The 20,407-nt window shown below is 59.7% G+C and overlaps 1 protein-coding gene across 1 annotated transcript; it reads right to left on the bottom strand.

Moving 5' to 3' along the window:
* Positions 1-4,656: 4,656 nt before the first annotated feature.
* On the bottom strand, positions 4,657-17,193 carry KLHL30 (kelch like family member 30; the record flags this gene model as incomplete). The annotated part of the gene is made up of 7 exons (XM_081050659.1): positions 4,657-8,347; positions 9,817-9,962; positions 10,836-11,024; positions 12,283-12,438; positions 12,986-13,072; positions 14,950-15,085; positions 16,420-17,193. The coding sequence occupies 7 exons, from the start codon at positions 17,191-17,193 to the stop codon at positions 8,096-8,098; spliced, it is 1,740 nt and encodes a 579-aa protein (XP_080906785.1). The 3' UTR covers positions 4,657-8,095.
* Positions 17,194-20,407: the final 3,214 nt, after the last annotated feature.

Raw genomic sequence — 20,407 nt, 5'->3', positions numbered from 1 at the left:
GCAGGCGGCGGGCGCCTCTCGGCTCCCAGAGCGGCGTCTGGGACTCGCTCCGCGGCTCCGCGCCTTATAAAGCGCTTGAATCCCCCGCCTCGCCGGCCGCGCGTCACCGCCCGCGCCCCCTCCCGGCTGGGCCGCGCGCTGCAGCGGAGGTGCGGGCGGTGCAGGGGCGAGGCAGCGAGGCGCGGTGGGCTGGGCGCAGGGTGGGCAAGGGGGTGCAGGGAGCATTTCCCCAGGTGGCCTGAGCGCCCCCTCCCGTGGAGCGCGTCTCAGCTCCAACTGCGGGCTCCCGGGGTCCCTCCGTGCGTGCTGTCCAGCACTTCTGTTTTGCGGGCAGTGGGGGTGCCCCTTCTCCCTGCCCTGAAATCTCCGCCCTGTCGATTCCCTTTTCTCTGCAGGGAGCCGGGGCACCTCCCTCCTGTCCGCCCCAGCGTCCTGCGAAATCCAGGTTGAGCACATCGGCGGGAAGACCCTCAGGGCCCCTCTTCGGAGTCCCTTTCCCAGGAGGGGACCCTCCCTGCGGGGGCTACTTTCTCTCCATGACTGGGGCGCCCTGAGTTCAGGGACGCACCGTTCTTCCCCACTCTGGAGCACCTACAGGGACCTGGAGGCGTGGTGCCCGGAGCAAATCCACAGCCTGAGGCAGACGCTGTGCGGGTGGACAAGACCTGGGCTGAGAGCTGAGCCCTGTGGTGACCTAGCCAGGTGTGGGGAGCAGGCGCCACCAGGAAGCAGACTGCCCGCTGCCCACCGGTCAGCGCAGGGCACCCCACCGGGACAGGTGGACCAGACCCTTCAGGCCTAAACTCCAGGCCCCTCCAGGAGAAGGGCCAGCCCCCACCACCTCCCTGGGCTCTTTGTTCTATTAAGTGCCCACTGCCTGTCAGCGCCCCCCCCCAAGGTAACCACATCAGGTCAGCACTCCAGGCTCTCTGCAACCTCCTACCCCCCAAACACCTCCCCGCCCCAGCACCCCGCACCTAGTGGGCACACAGTGCATTTTGTTCAAGCATGGGGAAGGCACAGCTGAGGAATGCCCCTTCCCAGGCCTGCCACCCACACCAAGGGTTGATTCTCATCTATTCTGGGAAGAGAAGAGGCCTCACCCTGCCCTATTTCACAGAGTGTGGTGCCTCCAACTGAGAACAGGAGGTGCCGCCCCCCAGCCCTGGGCAGGGCCCCTAGGTGACAGTCAGGAGCCCTGCATCACCTGGTCTCCTGCCCTGGGACACTTCCAGCGCTGGCTTCCTGCCCCAGACAGGGAAACAGGAAGTGCTCCATAGTTTAGAAAAAGCCTTGTATTAGGTGTTAATTGTTCCTTGTGATTCTGCCTCTTTTCCTGTAAGACGTGTGGGGGGATGTAGAGGGGTTTTTCTTGGGGGGATAGGGTACAAGAAGTAAATGACCCTGCCCATCCTGAGAATGCATGTCCCCAGGAGTCAGTGTGTCCCATAGTTACTCTACGAGGATGTCCGAAAAAGAGAAGTTCTGTCTTTATCTTTTTAACAATTAAAACAAATATATCAGTAGAATGAAAAATCAAAACTCCTATAGAAATTGTAGATCTCTAAGATGGTTGAGAAACACGGTTTATGGAATTTGCACTTAACACAATCTATGAACTTATTTCATCTGCAAACATGCATCAGCTTTGTTACAAATAAGGACATTCGCTCCAAATCCGTGGAAGGTGTCGCTGGAAAGCCCCTCAAAGAATGAAGGATTTCTCAGGTGGTTTCTCATTTCCGGTCCCACGAGGAAAGTCTGGTAGGAAGCCTGCTGTTGAAACTTCATGGTGACATGTTTGCATGTGCTGGGACGTGTGCTTCAGTGTTAAGTATTAACCTCTTGTTTACTTTCCTCCATCTGGGGAGACTGACCATAGGACGCTGAGGGTAGAGGCTTCTCTGCTGAAACCTGCGTGCGACTGGCTGGTAGAGGGGGGCTCCCATCCCCCGGCGATGCTGCTCTGTGAAGGTCTGCACGCAGCACCCACCGCTTCTCACAGGCCGCACTGATTGGCTCAGCAAGGTGGCTGGCTCGCCCAGGGACACAGCCGGGTCACATCTTCACAGCCACAGGTTGGGCCCATTAGGTCCTTCCTATGGCAAATGGTGTGAGAGTTGAGCTCTGTGATGAGCTCAAAGGTTATTGAAGACAATATGGCCCTGCTTTTTCCCCCAAAGGCAAACAGGTACCCCAGGTGTGGCGTTTCCTGTGGGGTCTGGCTAGGAGGGAAGCCCAGGGAAACAAGTGTGCCTGGCCATTCCTGAGCCCAGGGGCTTGTCCAAAGAGCTTTCTTCCCCTGGGGGGCGAGGAGGGAATGCCACAGGCGCAGCCAACACAGTGGGAGGAAAGGGTCTCTGCTTGGTGGCCGGCCTGTCCCAGAGCCCCTTGGAGTCTCAGTCTCCCTGCAGAGAGCAAGGATTAATGCACAGGAGCTCTTGGGGCCTGCTCTCGGGTGAGCTGAGTTCACGGTGGGCGCTGCATGAGGCCTGCTTGCCTCCCAGGCGGCCTGAGCAGTGTGGGTCCCTGGGCTGGGCTACCAGCACCACACCACAGGGCGGTGCCCTTAGACCTATGAAGGCAGAGGCTTGGGCCACATGGTCGGAGCCCAGGACGGACCCAGCAGTGGGTTTGCTCAGCAAATTTTGTTCTTGCCATCTGGAGCAAAGGTCATTTGTGGTTTTGGAAGAGGCACATCTGCGCCCTTTCAGCACTCACCCCTCTGGAACGCGGTTTGCTGGTCTGTAAAGTAGGCATGATAACGGCTGGTGGCCCTGAGCTCTTGCCTGGATCTGCTCATAAAGCTCGGCCAGGGCCAGCAGGAAGGAGCCGTGGTGCTCATCACCCCCAGTGCAGGGCCCGGATTCTGTCCCCAGGGGCATGAGGCACGCTGCTCTCAGGGCCAGGTGCCATGAGGTGAGGCTCAGGCTCTGCCACCTTCAGCAACACCAGGAATGTGTGGGGACAGAGAAACCCAATTTGGGGTCCATGTGATCCTCAAGATGTTCATGTGACACCATTTCCACCTCACAATGGGGGCCCCCCGGCCCACATGAGGCCAGCGTTGAGGTCAGAAGCCGTTGCCATGTGAAAACAATTATTTTCCCAAACAGTGGAACAATCCCAGTGATGTCATAGGCCCTGCAGAGGACCCAAATCAAATCGGTTCTGGTGCTGGTGAAGCTCTTAGAACACTGTCCCGAGGTGATGACACAGCCTGGCCCAGGACAGGAGAGCGCAGAGGGAGGGGGCCTTCAGGTGGGGCTCCCTGAGTGTTTCTAGGGTCACATTTCAAAAACCACATCCATCAAAGGAGGGCGGGGCCTAGCAAAGACTCACACAGGCCAACACCAGATGGCATTGGAGGCCCCTCCCCCAGCAGCAGCCCAGGGGGGCAGCATGGAGGGGGCGGTTAACGGATCCCAGGGTGGAGGTACTGAGTAAGGGGCGGCAGAGGGGGCTCAGGCGGAGCACGAGGTGGCCTCCCCCACGTGCCTTCACGGCTGGCTGAAATCTAATCCTCATTCTTGGGCCGTCATGTCACGGCCTCAGCCCTGGGTTCCCAGAGGCCTGATGCAGTCAAGCTGTTCCCACTCTCCTCTCTTCCTCCAGAGGAAGGACCTTTGCGGATGAAGTCATGGGAATGAAAGCTCCCTTTGCCCCAGAAACAGTGGGAGCCTGAAGTCGGCTTGTTGTGTGGCCTCCGGTGTACAGACGGGCAACCTTTGCTGTTTACTGGAGCCTCCCCAGTGTGTGACATCATCTAATTCCAAGTCAGGTAATGTCCCCACTGCACAGGTGAGAACAGTGAGGCTCAGCTCGGGACTGGCCCAAGGTCACGATGCCGCCAAAGGAAACCTCGTCCACATCCAGCCCCCACAGCTGAGGAACCCACAGGCTCAATTCAATGCAGCGAACATTTGCTCAGTTTCTGCTGGGTGCCAGGCGCAGGGTCACGTGCTGTCATCAGCCCCTCCGGGCCAGGGCTCTGCACAATCTTTCTCACTTCCGCCCAGACGGTCGCTTGGGTTGTTTTCTGCTAATTGTTTCCATGTTTCCAGTAGATTAATTTCAAGAATTACACGTTAGTTCACCTCTCAGTTTAATGCAAAAGGGTAGATATTTGTAGTTCTGTTTGCCATTTTGGTAAGAATCACATTCTTAAATGTGACTGTGACCAAAATAACCCCAGATCTTGGCCCTGAAGAAACCATGGGACTGTCCATTAGTTTTGAGGATGTCACGAGGGCTCCTGCCATGTTTATTGCACACAAGGGACTAATTACTTCCTCCATGAAGGTCTCGTGGCATGCGTGGCATTCCTTAGAAGCAGCTTCATGCCTGGCTGCGCCGCTGTATGCCTGGTGCTGGGCACTCAGGAGAAGCAACGACAGCCACACTGTAGGCTGGGCACTGGGGACCAACGATGAGTGACCCGGCCCTGGAGGAGTAGGCATTCTTATCTTGTATGTGGCTGTGCACACCTCTCCCCCCATGAAGTCACTGACAGATGACAGGTCAATAAGGTAGGTCCTCACTGAACATCATCAATAGGTTCTGCAACTTTAAGCAAAATGACATCTAACAAACCAATTTTACCACAGGCTAATTAATACAAACAAGAGTTAAGTTTTTTTGTTTTTTTTTGTTTTTTTAAAGATTTTATTGGGGAAGGGGAACAGTTCTTTATTGGGAACAGTGTGTACTTCCAGGACTTTTTTTTCCAAGTCAAGTTGTCCTTTCAGTCTTAGTTGTGGAGGGTGCCGTTCAGCTTCAAGTTGTTGTCTTTTCAGTCTTAGTTGTGGAGGGCGCAGCTCAGCTCCAGGTCCAGTTGCCGTTGCTAGTTGCAGGGGACACAGCCCACCATCACTTGCAGGAGTCAAACCAGCAACCTTGTGATTGAGAGGACGCGCTCCAACCAACTGAGCCATCCGGGAGCTCAGCGGCAGCTCATTGACTTCCTTCTAGTTGCAGAGGGTGCAGCTCGCTGGCCCACGTGGGAATCGAACCGGCAGCCCCGTTGCCCAAGGTTTGTGCTCTAACCAACTGAGCCACCCATCCGCCCCAAGAGTTAAGTTCTACAGGCATCTCATTAACATTATAACAAAACAATGTTATCTGAGAACCTGCTGTGCTCATACCTACTTTCCACTGGGCCAACTGGTCGACCAACCAACTGGTCTACCAACCAACTGGAATGAAGGTCCAAATGAGCTATAGTGAATTGTCATTGGACCAGTCCATTTAATTACAAACATTTTCATGGGAGTGTCAACTGCCTGATTCCAGCAATCACTGTCCTTAGTGCAGGGAAGACACTCAGTAATAAAAGGGTCTTGTTGGGGAGGTCATGGAAAACCCAAGTCCAATGGACGTGGCTAGAGCATCCTCGGACTCTGATGCACCTGGGAGCCAAAGGGAGCTGAGCCCAAGTTGGTGGTGCTGGGCCTGGCCATGGAGGGCACTGTGGTCACTGAAGGCTGGGGTCTGGTGGGGGTGTCTCGGTTTACAGCATGCACCCACCTGGCAGACATGAGCCCTCTGGGACTGGGGAAGTGGTTTTGCTCCACCATGGGCCTGAGAGCTTGGTGGGCTTTGCACATGTTCCGAGGCTGTCCATTACCCGTGCTGGAAGTCCATAACAGCTCCCAACCTTCTGAAGAGTCCTTGTTTTCCTGGGGACTTTGACAAAGGAAGAGGATGGCTTGGCTGACTGCATGGACATTCCTCATGTGAATCAGCACATTAGTGGCCTTCCAGACAAGCATCTCTGAGTGTTTGATGATATGCCAGGGAGCTTCTGTCGGCCCCTGCTGGTGCCCTGTCCACGCTTCTCCACCTGCTCTCGGTCCCCTGGGGCTGGCTGCTATGGACTGTGTCAATGGCCTGTCTTCCCTCTGGTTCTATTTGAGTTGGGCCCAAGGGGAGGCACTAATGGGAGATGTTATGGGGGGCGCCTCCCTGCTGGATCACAGTTACTAGTGGCAATCACTGCGTTCCTTTCTCAAAGGCCCGGCTCCTCTGCAGCCCTCTCCCTCCAGCTCTCTTTCTGGAGTTCACATCTGCCCCTTCCCTTGCCCCTAGGGCCAGAGAGGTGAGCACGACTTCCCACTGTCGCTTGCTCTGGGAACCTCATCAACTCTTGCTGAATTCCTTCAGCCCGCCCATACCTTGGAAATGGCCCTTCATTAAACCCTCTTCCGTTACTCAATTTGAGGGGTCGTCTGTTTCCTCCAGGGACCCTGAAAGATACAATTGGCCTGATCCAGGTGCCATACAATCAGAGGAGGGGCAGTTTGACACCCCAAGCTGAGGACCGGGCCCTGGAATGGGGTTGCTCCCGCATCCTGGGAACTGCCCCCCTTTGCCATGTGGGTGTGCAGGAGCAGAATCAGGCCTGGACACCATCCTCTCAACTACCCATTTGTGATAAAAAGCAAGTCCATTTTGTCCTGCTGAGTCTTTGTTTTGAAACAGCGCTTGGCTGAGCACCTTTAGTAACTATCTGGAAAACCTGTCAGGTTTTCATACTGAAAGATTCAAGGATCCCAAAACGTTCATCCTTGTTTTCACCCACTCCACCAGCTGCCCAGGTGTCCTCGGGCCCAGGGGCTCACGTCCCTTTGGGAGGAGACACCTAGGAGGCCCCGCTGTCTGGAGCTTGGGGGCAAACTCAATTCTCCCACAAGAAATGGGTGTGAGAAGTCAGGTCTGGGAGCAAAGTGGATCTAGCCTACAGAAGCGCGGAGCCCAGGGGTGCTTCCTCAGGTCCAGGGTGCCGGGTGTGCGTCCGGTCCCCAGTGGGGTTCAAGGAGGAGCCCGGGGCCCTGGAGAGGAAACCCAGGTCCAGAGGGAGACAGACGGGACCTATCCAGGCCCTCAGCCAGTCAGTGCAGGACCCCTACTTGCAGCCCTGTGTCATTGACAAAGCCAGTGACAAAGGGGGAGGGCCACTTAGCATCCGATGAGAGTCCATCATTGTCCCTTGGTGACAAACACAATGACTCATTCAGGATGAGTGGGAAGATGCAGGGAGCCTGAGCCAGCTCTACTCGGGACCCCAGTCAAACTCGGGGACCCGGGGGCCTCGGGTCTCAGGGGCTGGCCCGAGCCTCCCCGAGTTAGGCCACATGCTGGCAGGAGGAGCCGACAGGGTGCTGCCCTTGCTCAAGAGGCTGCCAGGCAGCAAGCCACCAGTATACACAACAGGCATCTCTGGGGGTATTTGCAGGACCCCCCACCCCGGCCATGGGCCCCCATTGTGGACTTCCATTCTGATGAAAGCCTTCGTTTGGAAGCAAACCACCCCCAAGAAACAGGAAATCCTGGCCAGTGAGCATCCCTCCTGCTTGCCTCCCCCGAAGCCTTCACTGCCCCTCTCCCCACCCCCACTTCACCCCACCCGCCACAGCCCCTCTCCTGGCTCCATGCCCGCCTTTTTCCTTCCAGTGCCTAGGGAGTGCTGCCCCCACTCCCCGGGGTGTGACACAGAATGAGCTGGGCAGGGCCTCTTTTGTCCCCAGAAGCAGCTTTGGAAACAAGGTGGCAACATGCAGAGGCTGGGGGCAGGGAATGCCAGCAGCCCACCTGAGCTGTCTGTGTGCCATGCACGTGGAGCCTGAGGCCCTGAGAGGCGGGCGGCTGCTGGTCACACAGCTGTGGGCCAGGCAGAAGCAGGCTGCCTTCCCTCCCCAACAGCTTCAGCTGCCTGGGTCACTTGGTGTCACCCCTCATTTGTGCAACTTTCTCTCCAGGGCCAGCCCACAGCCAACATGGGGAGAGCACGGGAGTTCTCACAGTGCTTCCCTGGACCCCTCGGCCCCTTCCTCAGGTCAGATTCCTCTGAAGGCTGGAGAGCTGCTCCTCCCTTTATGCAGGCGTCCAGAGTCCCACCCCTGCCACTGGTCAGCTCAGACTTTGTGTGGTGGCCTTGGGGACCAAGACTATCCCTCTGAGCTCCCTAGTGGCCTGAGCCCAGCGCCAGCCCTGGAAGGGTTAGTGGCCCCGAGCGAACACACAAGCAAAACTAAACAGGAACGGCCCTCCTATGGGGGGTCACCCGGCCCTGCCTCCAGGTGTGACGCGGAGCGGCTCAGTGCTCCTGGGCAGGGCTGAAGGGCTGTGTCCACTTGGAGACATCCAGGAAGATGGCGGAAGCCCCGTGGTACAGCCAGAGCCGGGGCAGGGCGCCGTGGCGGGTCCAGGTGTTGCGCCCAGGGTCGTAAGCCTCCATCTCCACGCGGTAGTCGCCATCCATGCCCTGCCAGCGGCCACCTGTCAGGTACAACGCATCTCCCAGGGGCACCAGAGAACCGTTCTCGTGCAGGCTGTGCAGCGACTGAACCTGGGAACGGTCAGTGGTCAGTCTCCAGTGGGCAGCCTGAGGGTGGTGGCCAGGGGGCATGCAGAGAGGACAGCCAGCGCCCCGCCGGACGTCCCATCCAGCACACCCACATGCCTGCCACCCGGGACCGCAGCCCAGCCTCCCTGTCACTCTTGCTCCCCCTCTGACTCTTGTGTTAGTGGGGAGACCCCACGGCTTCCGTCTCCAAGGACCATATTTCCAGCCCCCTTGGTCTCCTACGCCCAGGTTTGCTCCTTTCTGAAAGATGGGGAGTCAGAGGAGGTGGGAACATGGCGGCCTGAGCCTGTTGCTGCCTCCCAGGTTGAGGTCTGGCTGGCCTCCCACTCTCAGCTGCTCTCTAGGGACAGTTGTGGTGGTCTCAGCACTGACAGATGCATGTGTGGGCCATTTGCCCCATGGGACTTTCACTCAGTCTGCCACCCCTAGCCTTGGGTGCGCCCTGAACAGAGGTGCGGGCCTCAGGAGCGCCCTGAACAGAGGTGCGGGGTCAAGGTTAGCAGCTTGCCAGAGGCCAGAGAGAGATGTGGGCCCTTCTGGAAGAGCCCAGGGCGGCGGGAGGCAGAGGTCTGTCTGTGGCCTCCACCTGAAGACCACCCCGTAGGCCTGGAGAGGGCGAGTGGAGCGCCGTATGGCTGGGACCCCTGCCCAGAGCAGGGACGTGGGCCGGGGGAGGCCCAGCTGAGGCCTAGCTGAGAGGGCCCAGGAAGAAAGCCTCGCCTGGCAGGGTGCACCCTGCACCTGTTTGGTTGCTCTGACGGAGGCCTCCGGTCAGCTGAGTGCTGACGCCAGGGGACAGCTGTGGGCAGCAGGATCACCGAGGTCCTGCTGTGGCCCGGCCAGTGCAGCAGCCTTCCTGGGTGGCTGTAGGGAGCAGTGCCACCTCCTAGGGTCTCCAGGGACTGAGAATCTCAAGGCAGGTGGGGTGGGCCCAGGGCGTCCGGCTGTTGCTGAGGCCACTATGGGCTCTGAGCAATGTCCCTCCTCCTTCTCCAGAAGAAACAGGAGAAAGGCCAGGGCTCCGGTGTCCCCTTGGGCACGTCTTGAGATACCTACCTCCCACTTGCTCCCCTGGGCCAGTGGCAGAAGAGGAGAGCAGCAGCAGACCTGGGAAATGGGGCACCAAGAAGCTGGCTGCTCCCACGTCACCCACAGCTGAGGAATCTGCTCCCCTGCTTGTATGCCCCTGGGGGTGGGAGACTCACTCCATCTCCACAGGCTCACAGGCCGCCTGTGCTGGGGACAGAGTGCCACAGTGACCTGCAGGCCGGGTCCCTGGCTCCCCATCATCACAAGGCTTGGCCCAGACTCTGAGCCCTCATCTGTCCTGTCACTGTCCTGCTCCTGTGGCCACACACCCAGGTCCCGGTGCCCCCAGATCTGTTTTCTGTGGTGTCATGGGTCTCGGGGGCGGGGGGGGGGTCACACTGCGGGGAGAGGCTGAGGCCCACCTTCTGCCACAGGTTGGCCCCAGGGTCGTACACGTAGACCTTCTTGGTATTGTCGCCCACCAGGTAAAGCGCCCCCTGCAGGGCGGCACAGCGTGGCGAGGACAGGTACTTGGGGAGGAAGGGCGAGGCAATCATGCTCCACGCTTCTGCGGGGACACAAAGTCAGAGAGGCTCACTGTCACCAGGATGGTTGGGTGTGGCTGACCCGAGGCAGCACCCCCCTGAGACTGGCAGTGGGCCCCTTGCAGTGGGGGGTGGGGCTTCCACAGGCCCGAGCCCACTGGCCGTACATCACTAAGCCTCACTCTCCCTATGGGGGGGATCGGGGGTCTCACGGTAGGACTCCCTCGGAGCCTCGTCCTCAGGTCCTTGGCAGGGGCGTGAAGGTTTCAGAGGCCTTGGCCTGGCCACCGCCTCACCCCAACTGGGTGGCCTGGTCCTCTGCCTCCTTCCTGCCCCGTCTCCTTGGTCTGGTAACCCAGGGGCCCCACCTGACCCTGGGTCTAGCTGGTCTCCCATGGGATCCTCACAGCCATCCTGCAAAATGGGTCCTGTTGTCATCTCCACCGGTCAGGGGACAAGACGGTGGCTGAGAAACGAAGCAGGGAGGGCCACTAAGCCAGAGTGAGCCTAGCCAGGGCCCAAACCCTGTCACTGAGTCCAGAGCCCGAGCTGGTACCTACTGGGCTGTGAGCGTCTGCACCGCTGTTCCTGGCCCATGTGGCCGGTTCCAGGCCGGCAGCAGCCAGACAGCTTCTGGACTCATGGATGGGCTTCCCTGTCACTGACCCCTAGTCCCCCTCTAGTGTGGTTTGGGGCTGTGGTTCTGTTTTGGTGACCCTTTCGGTTACCCTGGGCACCATCTGTCCTTGGGACCCCATCCTCCCACTCACTAAGATGAGACTGTGGCCTTGCAGAGGGGCCTATGGCCACTCTCCCTGTCCCTTTGGGCCTATCCCCGCACTCCCTTCCAACCCGCTCGCCACCAGGCCCCACATTGCATGTTGCTGTCCCCTCACCTGTGACCGGGTTGTAGCACTGCAGGGCCAGGGCGTTGTACTTGCAGGCACTAGAGCCCACCAGGTAGAGCCGGCCCTGGCAGCCGGCCGCAGAGAAGTTGCTGACGTACTTGAGGGCGGGGCTGACGGGCGCCCAGGTGTCTGTGTAGGGGTCATAGCTCTCCACCTCCACCACGTCCAGAGTGGTGCCTGTGGGGGTGGGGGTCAGGCTGCAGGGGTCTGGGGCAAGGGAAGTTTCCTGGACATGCAGGGTCTGGGCTTTGCAGAGCTGGCAAGACCCACCCCGGGTGCCCCTGGAGGGGAAGGTAATGGAGGTCATGGCCTTGCCAGGCAGGTGTGTTACCCCGTTTCAGAGGGCAGGTGAGGTTCTGAGAGGATAGGGTGCTTGCCCGAGGCCATGCCTCCAAGAAGTGTCGAGGCCAGTGAGCACCTGGACGTAGGAATTTCCTGACTGCAGAGGGATGATGGAGCCTCATAATAAAGCCTGGCCATTCTCAGCTCTTCAGGGCCGAGGGTACGTTGGAAGGATGCTGGTGGGAGCCCCCAGGAGGCCAGCCCCCCAGGCCTCCCATATGGTGAAAGTCCTTCCCCGGGAGAGCTGTAGGCAGCCCCCGTCCCAGCCCCGGGTCAGGCCTGGATGTGGTGATGATGGGGACCTACCAGGCGTGAGAAGGCATGCGGGGGACCCCGAGTTGCCTTGGGCTCAGGACCTGTGCACGCCCTCTGCTCTTGGGCCAAGCACGGCAGCCATTGATAAAAAAGGGGCCGGCCAGGACAAGGAGCCTCAGGGTCAGTCTGTCACCCACAGAGGCCTTGGGAGACTCTAGCTCAGCCAAGTGCCACATGCATTTTGTTTTCCAATAGTCATCCAACCATGACATCCCTGGGCTGACTTCTTGCTCTGTGCTCAGGCTGGGGGCATAGGGACAAAAGGTGACAGCAAGGGACCCCCTGTGAGTCCCCTTACCCCAGGGAGTCCCCTTACCCCAGGGACTTCACTGAGGAGGAGCCCCCGCTGAGACCCGAGCTCCCCACTCTGGAACAGGAGTGTCATCTCCACTGGCAGCTGGGGCCCCAGCTCCTCACAGGTCCCTTTCTGGAGATGGACTCATTGTCCTGTTTTCTGGAGTGCATCAGAATCCCCGGGAGCTGGCTACCCAGGGCCTGAGCTTCCCTCCATGACATCCAGGTAGCAGGTGGCATAGCCCAGGGGTGGTTCTGATGCCCAGCCTGGCCAGGGGCCTTGGCATGTCTCCTGTGCACCCCAGACTCACAGGGAACTCCCGAAGGCAGCAAAGGGAGCAGCACCCCTGTTGTCCCTGAGGCCAGCATGGGGCTGGGGAGCTACTGTTGCAGGATTGAGAGGCTACCAGGCTGCAAAGAGGTGTGGTGGGGGCTCGGATGAGCAGGACGTAGCCCTGGGGGGAGGTGGAGAGGGTGGCCTTACCCCCGATAGCGTAGACCTCCCCATTGAGCGCCGCGCTGGCGTGGTTCGTGCGGGCCTTCAGCATGGGAGCCACGCGTTTCCAGGCGGCCTCCTTCAGTGGGAAGCACCAGGCCTGGGTGGTTGACCAGGTGTCCGTCTTGGTGCCCCGTGAGCCACCTGCCAGGACCAAGGTTCTGTCATTCAGGTGCCCTCCAGCCTGGGGTCTCTGTCCACCAGCCATTGGGGAGTGGGCACCAAGGGTCCTGCTCCTTTCTCGCCACACTACGCCCTCGTGCTGCCAGACACTGGTGACACCGTGGTGGCACAGTCTAGCTGTGTGACTTGGGCAGGTCCCTCCCAGCACCACCAGCAAGGGGCACAAGGTCAGTGGTTTCAGAGCCCCATCAGTGGAAGCTCTTTCCCAACCAAATCGTACAAGGACCCCAACTTCTAAGAGGTAAAAAAGCAGAGAATCCGTCACACAGACCTGTCTGGGGAGCCTCTGGCTGCAAGGCACCTGGGCTCCACGCCACACAGTGTACATGGAACTGTTCCCAGAACCCCTGTGTGGACCCACGGATTTTTAATTTCCTTGTTTTAATGTCATGGAAAGCTCTGGAAGAGTCTTGACTAAACTGTCACCAAGTGAAGGGTGTCACGTTCAGATAGGCTGCTTGGGAGCTGGGCTGCAACGCGGCTCTTTGGGGAGCCCTGCCCTGCCCACCTGTGACATAGACGCTGTTGTTCAGCACGGCCAGGGAGAAGCCCCACTTGTGGTAGTCCGGGAAGTCGGGGAGCGCCATCCATCTCTCTGGCAGAAGAGAGGCGAGGGGTCAGCGTGCAGCGCTCACTGCTGGGGCCTCCCTCCCCCTCAGCGCCTCTTCCACTCTGGGTGCAGAGACGTCCCCTCATCAGCAGAAGGGAAAGTGGGGGTCTCAGCTACCACACTGGTGAGGGGACACCCCTAGTGGGGCGGGGTCCAAAGCGGTCCTGGGTGCTCCGTGTGCTGCTAAGCCTGGCTCCTAGCAGCCCCCACCTCTCCAATGCTGCCCCTCGGAGCCCAGCACCCAAGCTGGACACAGGATTGCCCCAAGGAGAGCCGAGAGGCGGCCCAGGTTCGGGAGGCTGGTCTCACCCTGACCTTGCAGTTGACCCTGAATGGACTTTTTGGTCTGGTCCCACCTCAGTCAGAGGGGTGATGGGTTAAGGGGCCTGATCTCAAGTCACTAGTGGATTATAACAGAAACATCATTCATTCACTCATTCCTTACGCCTTCATTCATCCTGAGCACCTTCTGTGCTCACATGACTCAGGGGCACACAGGGGGCCAGACGCTGGCCTGCAGCAGGCAGAGTGGTCCACAGGCCCAGCTGTCACACACCAGCTGTGTGGCCTTGGACCAGCCCCAGCCTCAGTTTCCTCATCTATTGAATAGGGATAATTCCCACCTCCCAGGGAGGTGTGGGGAGCACATAAGATGACGAGTGTCTGTCACACGGCAACTGCTCAGCCAAAGGTGGCCTTTCGGACAGGACTGCCCTGAAGTCAGTGCTGCCCTTCATGGAGCTACAGGAGGTGAACTGAGGCAAGAGATGAGAAAATGCTTTGAAAAAAATCAAAATAAATGAATGAGGCGGGAACATTTAAGTCCTACAAGTGGACACACTGGGTGTTTCTGGAAGGCCGTGGGAGAGACGCCGCCTTGGGGATGGCCCTGGGGAAGACTGTTTACTGTTGACAGCAGCTTTCTGGACACGTGGAATTCCTGGCCTTGTCAAGCAGGAACTACGCGTCCCCCCCCCCGACTCATGTCTGTGTCACCCCAAGGTGGGGATTGCCCAGAAGTCACCAGGCCTTTGTCTGCCAGCATTCCCCCCTGCCACCCTCCCAGTGGGGTCCAAGGGACAGCTGTTCCCAGGCGGAGCCAGGCGAGCTCATCTCCTGACGTCAGCCCCCAAATCCCCTCTCGTCAGCCTCTGACCTGGGACAGCTGGCCCCAAGCCTGAAAGCCACTGATGCCAAGGGGTGACTGGCAACCTGCCCCGCAGTCCCAGGATTCCAGCCTGCATCAGTGCTGTCCAAAGAGCTTCCTGGGGTCAACATGCCGCCCCCAAAAACCCCTACTGCCTGCTCACTCTTCCTCATTTCCCTGTGAGGGGGCCCCAGGCCGGAGAGCCACCTCCAAATGGCAGGCCTTGCCCTCGTGCCCGATGGCTCCTCATTTCAAGGGTGTGAGGAGCCCACTTCACAGGTGAGAAAACTGAGGCTCAGGGAGTGAAGTGACCTGCTTAAAGTTTGGAATTAGAATCCCATTTGGGCCGATTCAGAATCTGAGCTCTCACCCCAGACTGCTTGCTCCCCAGCCTGGGACCATGGTTCCATCAGGACACAGGGCAGCAGCAGCAACTGTCCAGGCCCCCCACCCCACATGGTGCAGTCTGGGCAACAGGACCCTTTACTTGGGACCTGAGGGCCTCAAAGACGAAACTGAGGCCTGTGGCTAGAGGGAGAGGGGCTCACAATGCCCCCCACTATAAGCCTCCTTGCCCATGCTGTGGCCCCCAGGCCCTCCTGCAGTCCCGGAGGCACAGACGCACCCAGGACCGGCCCTGTTCTCTGTGCACCTCACCCGCTCCACCTCCAAGGTGGACACAAGTGGCCCCTGTCAGGACGCTGGGAGTACTCACTGGCTTTGGTGTTGTAGAAGGTGAAGTTCCCGGGGAGGGGGCTGGGCTCCTCGGCGCCCTCCTCATCCTCCTCCATTGCCCGCCCGCCCACGACCGCCAGAACCTCCTCCAGCTCCTGCGGTAGGGTGGGCAATGCCTGTGGGCCAGGAGGGCTGTGGTCAGAGAGCCAGGGCGACCACTGTCTCCCCGTGCCCTGGGCCCGGGTGCTAACAGGCCTTGGTAGCCTTTTCTGAGGCGGGCAGTGGCCTGGACAATTAGGGGCAGCTGTGGGACAATTAGGGACAAGCGTGCCCCTGTGTGGGTGCATGTGTGCGGGTAAGGTGAGCTTCAGTGTATGTGTGCCCCTGTGTGCCCGTGTGTGCCCATGTGGTGACAATGGCAAAACTCAGAACTGGGAGAGGTGGGGTGGCAGGTCCCTGTGTGCCCCAAGCATGAGGGCTGCTCTCCTCCCAGCAGTCACCACAGGCCTTTGAAAGGCATTCCTGCACCCATCTTTGGAACCGACCCCCAGATGCTGCCCTCAAGTCCCCACACAAGCCTCCGCCTGTACCTGGGGGCCCTGCTCCTCTGGGCCGGCATGTAGCAACCCGAACTAAGATGGCCTGGCTGGCGGGAGATGCTGGAATGGCTCCTCTCTGGTTGGTGAGTAGCCACTGTCCAGAGCTCCCAGGACCCAGGGGTCCCACTGCCTCTCTGGCCTACGTAATGCCCGAACCTCCCACCACCAGCAATTCCAAGGCAACTACCTGTCCGGGCAAGGCCCTCAGCCAGCTCCTCCACCAGGCCGGCTCTGCGAGCCTGGTGGTACAGGGGTTACTTGCCACCACGCAACCCATCGCTGGTCTGAGCCATGTCTTTGTCGCCAGACTTGGCTCCTGAGGCTCCTCTGGAGCAAAGCCCTCAGCAGGCTGCCCAGCAGCGAGTGGACCTGCTGGCTCCTTGTCTCGGCCACACCCTGGCCTGTCACTTCATTAGGACCTGCCTTGCCTGCCAGGCCCACTGCCAGCCCAAATAGGAAATGGCACCCCATCAAAGCTCGAGCAGTTTCCTCAGGTGCAGGTGGTGGCCACTGCCATGCCGGCCTGTGCTCCTTGCCTGTGTGCAAGCTGAGCCTGCTTCCCCGATTGTCTTCCCTCCTGCTGAGCTCCTATCCCTCCTCTGAAGCCCAGGTCAGATGCTCCCTCCTCCAGAGAGCCCTCCCTGACTTCCCACCCCTCCAAGGATGCCCCCAGCCCAGAGCTGGCCTTTCTCATGCCACCTTAGGTGTATTTCCAGATTTGTCCCTGCTGAGTGGAGGGGGTCTTCAGGACAGGGATGGAGAATGATCCTTTCTGGGGTCCCCCTTCCCTCACATTTGGGCATGGCACACACAGGGCACAATCTGTACTAGGGGGTGAATGGTGTACTCTCCACCCCCATGCGGGTAAAGTCTCTGCGGTCCCTTCTTACCCCTCCCCCCGCCTCACTCACGCCATCATGGCCCTGGGACAGGGCCGCCCGACACGCCTCTGACTCCAGGATCAGTGGCTCTGTGGCCAGCAACTGCTGCACGCAGGGCCTGGGCACGGCATCCAGCTGCACCAGGCTGAGCAGCTCGGGCAGGTGGGAGGCCCGGGCCTGTGGGTTGTGACGCACCCAGCGCAGCAGGGCCTCCAGCCGGCTCTGCTCCGGCTGTACCTGCAGCAGGTCGCTGGCCAGACAGGTGGCCAGCCGGTCTTGGGACAATTGCAGGAACTCGTCTTCTCGTGCCACGGCCTCGAAGTTCTCCCGCAGGAAGGCCCAGGCCTTGGCAGCCACGCCCAGGAGCCCCTGCTGCTCCCCAAACTCACAGATGCCCAGGCAGTTGGTGGCGTCTAGCTGCTGCTGCAGGTAGCGGCCGCAGGCCTTCTGCACGGCGGGGAAGTGCAGGCACGCGGCCGTGCGTGTCAGCGCCTCCACATTGGCCTGGGTGATGGTCAGCCGGCCGGTGTACACGAAGTCCACCAGCTGCCCCACCACGGCGGCCTCCAAGTCCTGCAGCTCCACACGTGCCGAGAAGCTCTCAGCAAAGTCGCCCGCAAACATGGCGTGGAAGTAGGGGCTGCTGAGCGCCAGGAGGCCGCGGTGGCAGGGCAGCTCCCGGCCGCCCACCAGCAGCGTGACGTCGGCCAGCTTGGGCTGAGAGCGCAGCTGCAGCAGCCCGTCCAGCATGTTCTGGGCGTGCGAGGGCAGGTAGAAGTCCAGGTCGTCCATGTTCCGCACCATGATTCCGGGGCCACTGGCCAGTCCCCTGGGGAAGGAGCCCCGAGGGCGAGAAGGGAGCAGGGTCAGCAGGGAGGGGAGGGCAGGGGTGCACTCATCTACCTGCATCCTTCCCAGGCCTCAGCGGGCCTTGGCTGGCCATCAGTGATATGTGAGGAGCTTTCCCCAAAGGCTCCCCTGACTCAGCCCCGAAGCTGAGAGGCAGGCACTGGTGTCATTCGCTTTCCAGGGAGGCTGAGGTTTGGGGGTGGGGATGCCCACCCACGGCCAAGCAATCAGGGCAGGATGGGGCCGGCAGGGGAACCCACGCCCTGGGCCCCAAGAACACAGCCCTGGAGCATGGGGATCCCCATGACCCTCCACTGGCTTCCTCTGCTCCCAGATCCACCATTGCTGGGGAGGGCGCAGGGAATGTCGGACAGTGAGAGGACTCACTGTCCGTGGCCGCACAGAACCTTGGCTGGCCCTGCTGGGTACCTTCGGGAAGCCATGTCCCTCTCCCAGTTTCCTCATCTGCAGATGGAGAGGCTGGCAGTGAAAGAGCTGTGTGATCACACTGGCACAACCTCACGCTGGTTCATAGTGCTCCCGTGTGCCTGGCCACGTCCCACGGGGGCTCGCACAGTCACCACTCAGCCCTCACGACAGCCCTGTGAGGTATGTGCTGTTAGTGTCCTTTTGACAGGTGGGGAAACTGAGGCACAAAAGGCTCAAGTCACTTGTCCAAGATCACACAGCAGGAGATGGAGGAGCCAGACTCAGGGGCGACCCTGTCCTGAACCCCCACATTCCCCATCCCCATGTGTAAGTTGGTAAAGACAAACCAAGGGAAACATTCTGGAGAGCGATTTTGCGTCCCAGTGTTCATAGCCTCTGATTCAATAAATCCACTCCTGGGCTTCTTTAGCCATCTGCATACTTATTTATGTATTTCTGATATTTAACCCTAAGAAAGCCACCCCGGAGAAATAAAAGGTCTGAATGGAGGCAGTCACCCAGAGCGACCTCCACAGCAGCAAAAGGCTGCACCCCAGAGAAACGGTCTGTCCACCAGGGGGCGCCTTCTGGAGCCACCCGGGTGTCACAGGGACAAATGCTTGGTGAAATAAATACGATCAAAATGACAAAAGCCCGGAAAGAGAAGTGGTGACCTATGGGGGGCCTTGCTGAGCTACGAGACCGGTTCCAGTGGTGGGAGCTGAAGACCCCCCTTCCCCACTGGTGCCCATCTCCATCCTACAATGCAGGGCAGACCCAGGGAGCCCACCCAGGGGCCTGAGGACCTTTCTGGGCTTGTGCCCGGACAGGACCCATCAGTGGGCCCCAGCCAGCATCCACCCTATCTGACTCCTTCCTAGGGAGGCCCTCTAGCTGGTAATGGCCGCTTTGTCCTCCCAAGGGGCAGACGGGAGCTCAGCCTGCCAGCTGCCGCCCCCAGGCCATGCATTCCCATCATTGTTGTATTCCCTTTGGTCAGCTACTACCATGACAGGGGCCAGCAGGCAGGAGTGCCCAACCACCTTCCCGTGGGGCCTCAGAGGAGTCTGCTGACACCTGCCGCCCTCAGGCCCAGCTCAGCGTAGGGGCTTCTGGACAGTCCTGGCCAGGACCAAGGAGGCCTGAGAGGGCAGGACAGCAAAGGAAGGGCCTTAATCCAGCTCAGGCTGGTGACCAGATGCCATGGCCCTGGTGGTAGTCAGGGTGTGGTCCAGCACCCACACCCCCTCCAGCTAGAACACAGAGGGAAGTGTGCCTGTCGAGCCCCTTCCCCGCCCTGACGCGCTTGACCAGAGTCCGGGGTCTCTCACCAAAGCGCCCAGCGCTGTGATCTCCAAGCCCACTGGGCTGTCCCACCGTAACCCCTTCTCCCCTCATCAGCCCCCACTCCAGAGCCCTCTGGCCCCTACCTCTGAGTCGGGCCCTGGAACCTGTTGCTGAGAACTCAGGCTGAAGAACAGGACTGACCAGCAAGCTGAGAGGGCCTGGGCTGGCCTGGGCTGGGCTGGGCGGCCACGTGGGAACCAGATGGTATTTTTAGCCTCCGTCTGCACTGGGAGGGAGGGCGGTGAGGGACGGGCCAGTGGGGGAAGGAGACTGGTGTCTCCTCCTGGACTGTCTGCTCTGAAAGCGTACGTCAGCCACATCGGAGCAGGGAGGCTAAGGCCTCTGGGACCAGGGTCCAGGGCAGATAGCAGGACGCATTCCGGGGCAGGGGCGCGTCTGGGCTTCACCCTGCCCAGTGGCACCGGGCTGACTGGGGTGGGGCACAGCTCCCCCTTTCTGCTTTCTCGTCCGTGGGATGGCCTGTACTGGGGACTCAGGAGGGCACACAGAGGCCCTAGCTCAGTCCCTGTCATTGTGAGGGTCCAACAGGCACCCTCGCGATGACAGTGGTTACTGACAGCTACCTATGTGGCCTCTTATCCTTCTGCCAAGTGAGAAAAAGTGACACTCACTAAGAGATGCAGGCTGGTCAGCAAAGGTTTCCAAAACATGGGTTCCATGGTGGCCATGGGGCAGTCTTTGGTGGTTAAGGGGGAGCCAGAAAGGTGAAGAGGCATCCCCGAGTGCCCCACCAGGCTGGTGACAAGGACGCAGGATCCTGAGACGCTGTCCCCATTGTATCATGACCTTGACCTTGGGCCTGCCCTGGTGTCCTCATTAGTTGTGAGAGCGAAAGACAGCCAAGGAAATGGGGTCATCTAAAAATACAGCAGCGGGCCGGCCTGGTGGCTCAGGCGGTTGGAGCTCCGTGCTCCTAACTCCGAAGGCTGCAGGTTCAATTCCCACGTGGGCCAGTGGGCTCTCAACCACGAGGTTGCCGCTTCAACTCCTCGAGGCCCGCAAGGGATGGTGGGCTGCGCCCCCTGCATCTAAGATTGAACACAGCACCTTGAGCTGAGCTGCCTCCCAGATGGCTCAGTTGGTTGGAATGCGTACTCTCAACCACAAGGTTGCCGGTTCGACTCCCACAAGGGGTGGTGGGCTGTGCCCCCTGCAACTAGCAACGGCAACTGGACCTGGAGCTGAGCTGCTCCCCCCACAACTAAGACTGAAACGACAACAACTTGAGGCTGAACGGCATCCTCCACAACTAAGATTGAAAGGACAACAACTTGACTTGGAAAAAAATCCTGGAGGTACACACTGTTCCCCAATAAAGTCCTGTTCCCCTTCCCCCCCACAAAAAATTGAGGATTCAAAAAAAACATTACAG

Source organism: Rhinolophus hipposideros (assembly GCF_964194185.1).
Source record: "Rhinolophus hipposideros genome assembly, chromosome: 6".
Classification (NCBI taxonomy): domain Eukaryota; kingdom Metazoa; phylum Chordata; class Mammalia; order Chiroptera; family Rhinolophidae; genus Rhinolophus; species Rhinolophus hipposideros.
This window is presented reverse-complemented; position numbering and strand designations above follow the sequence as displayed.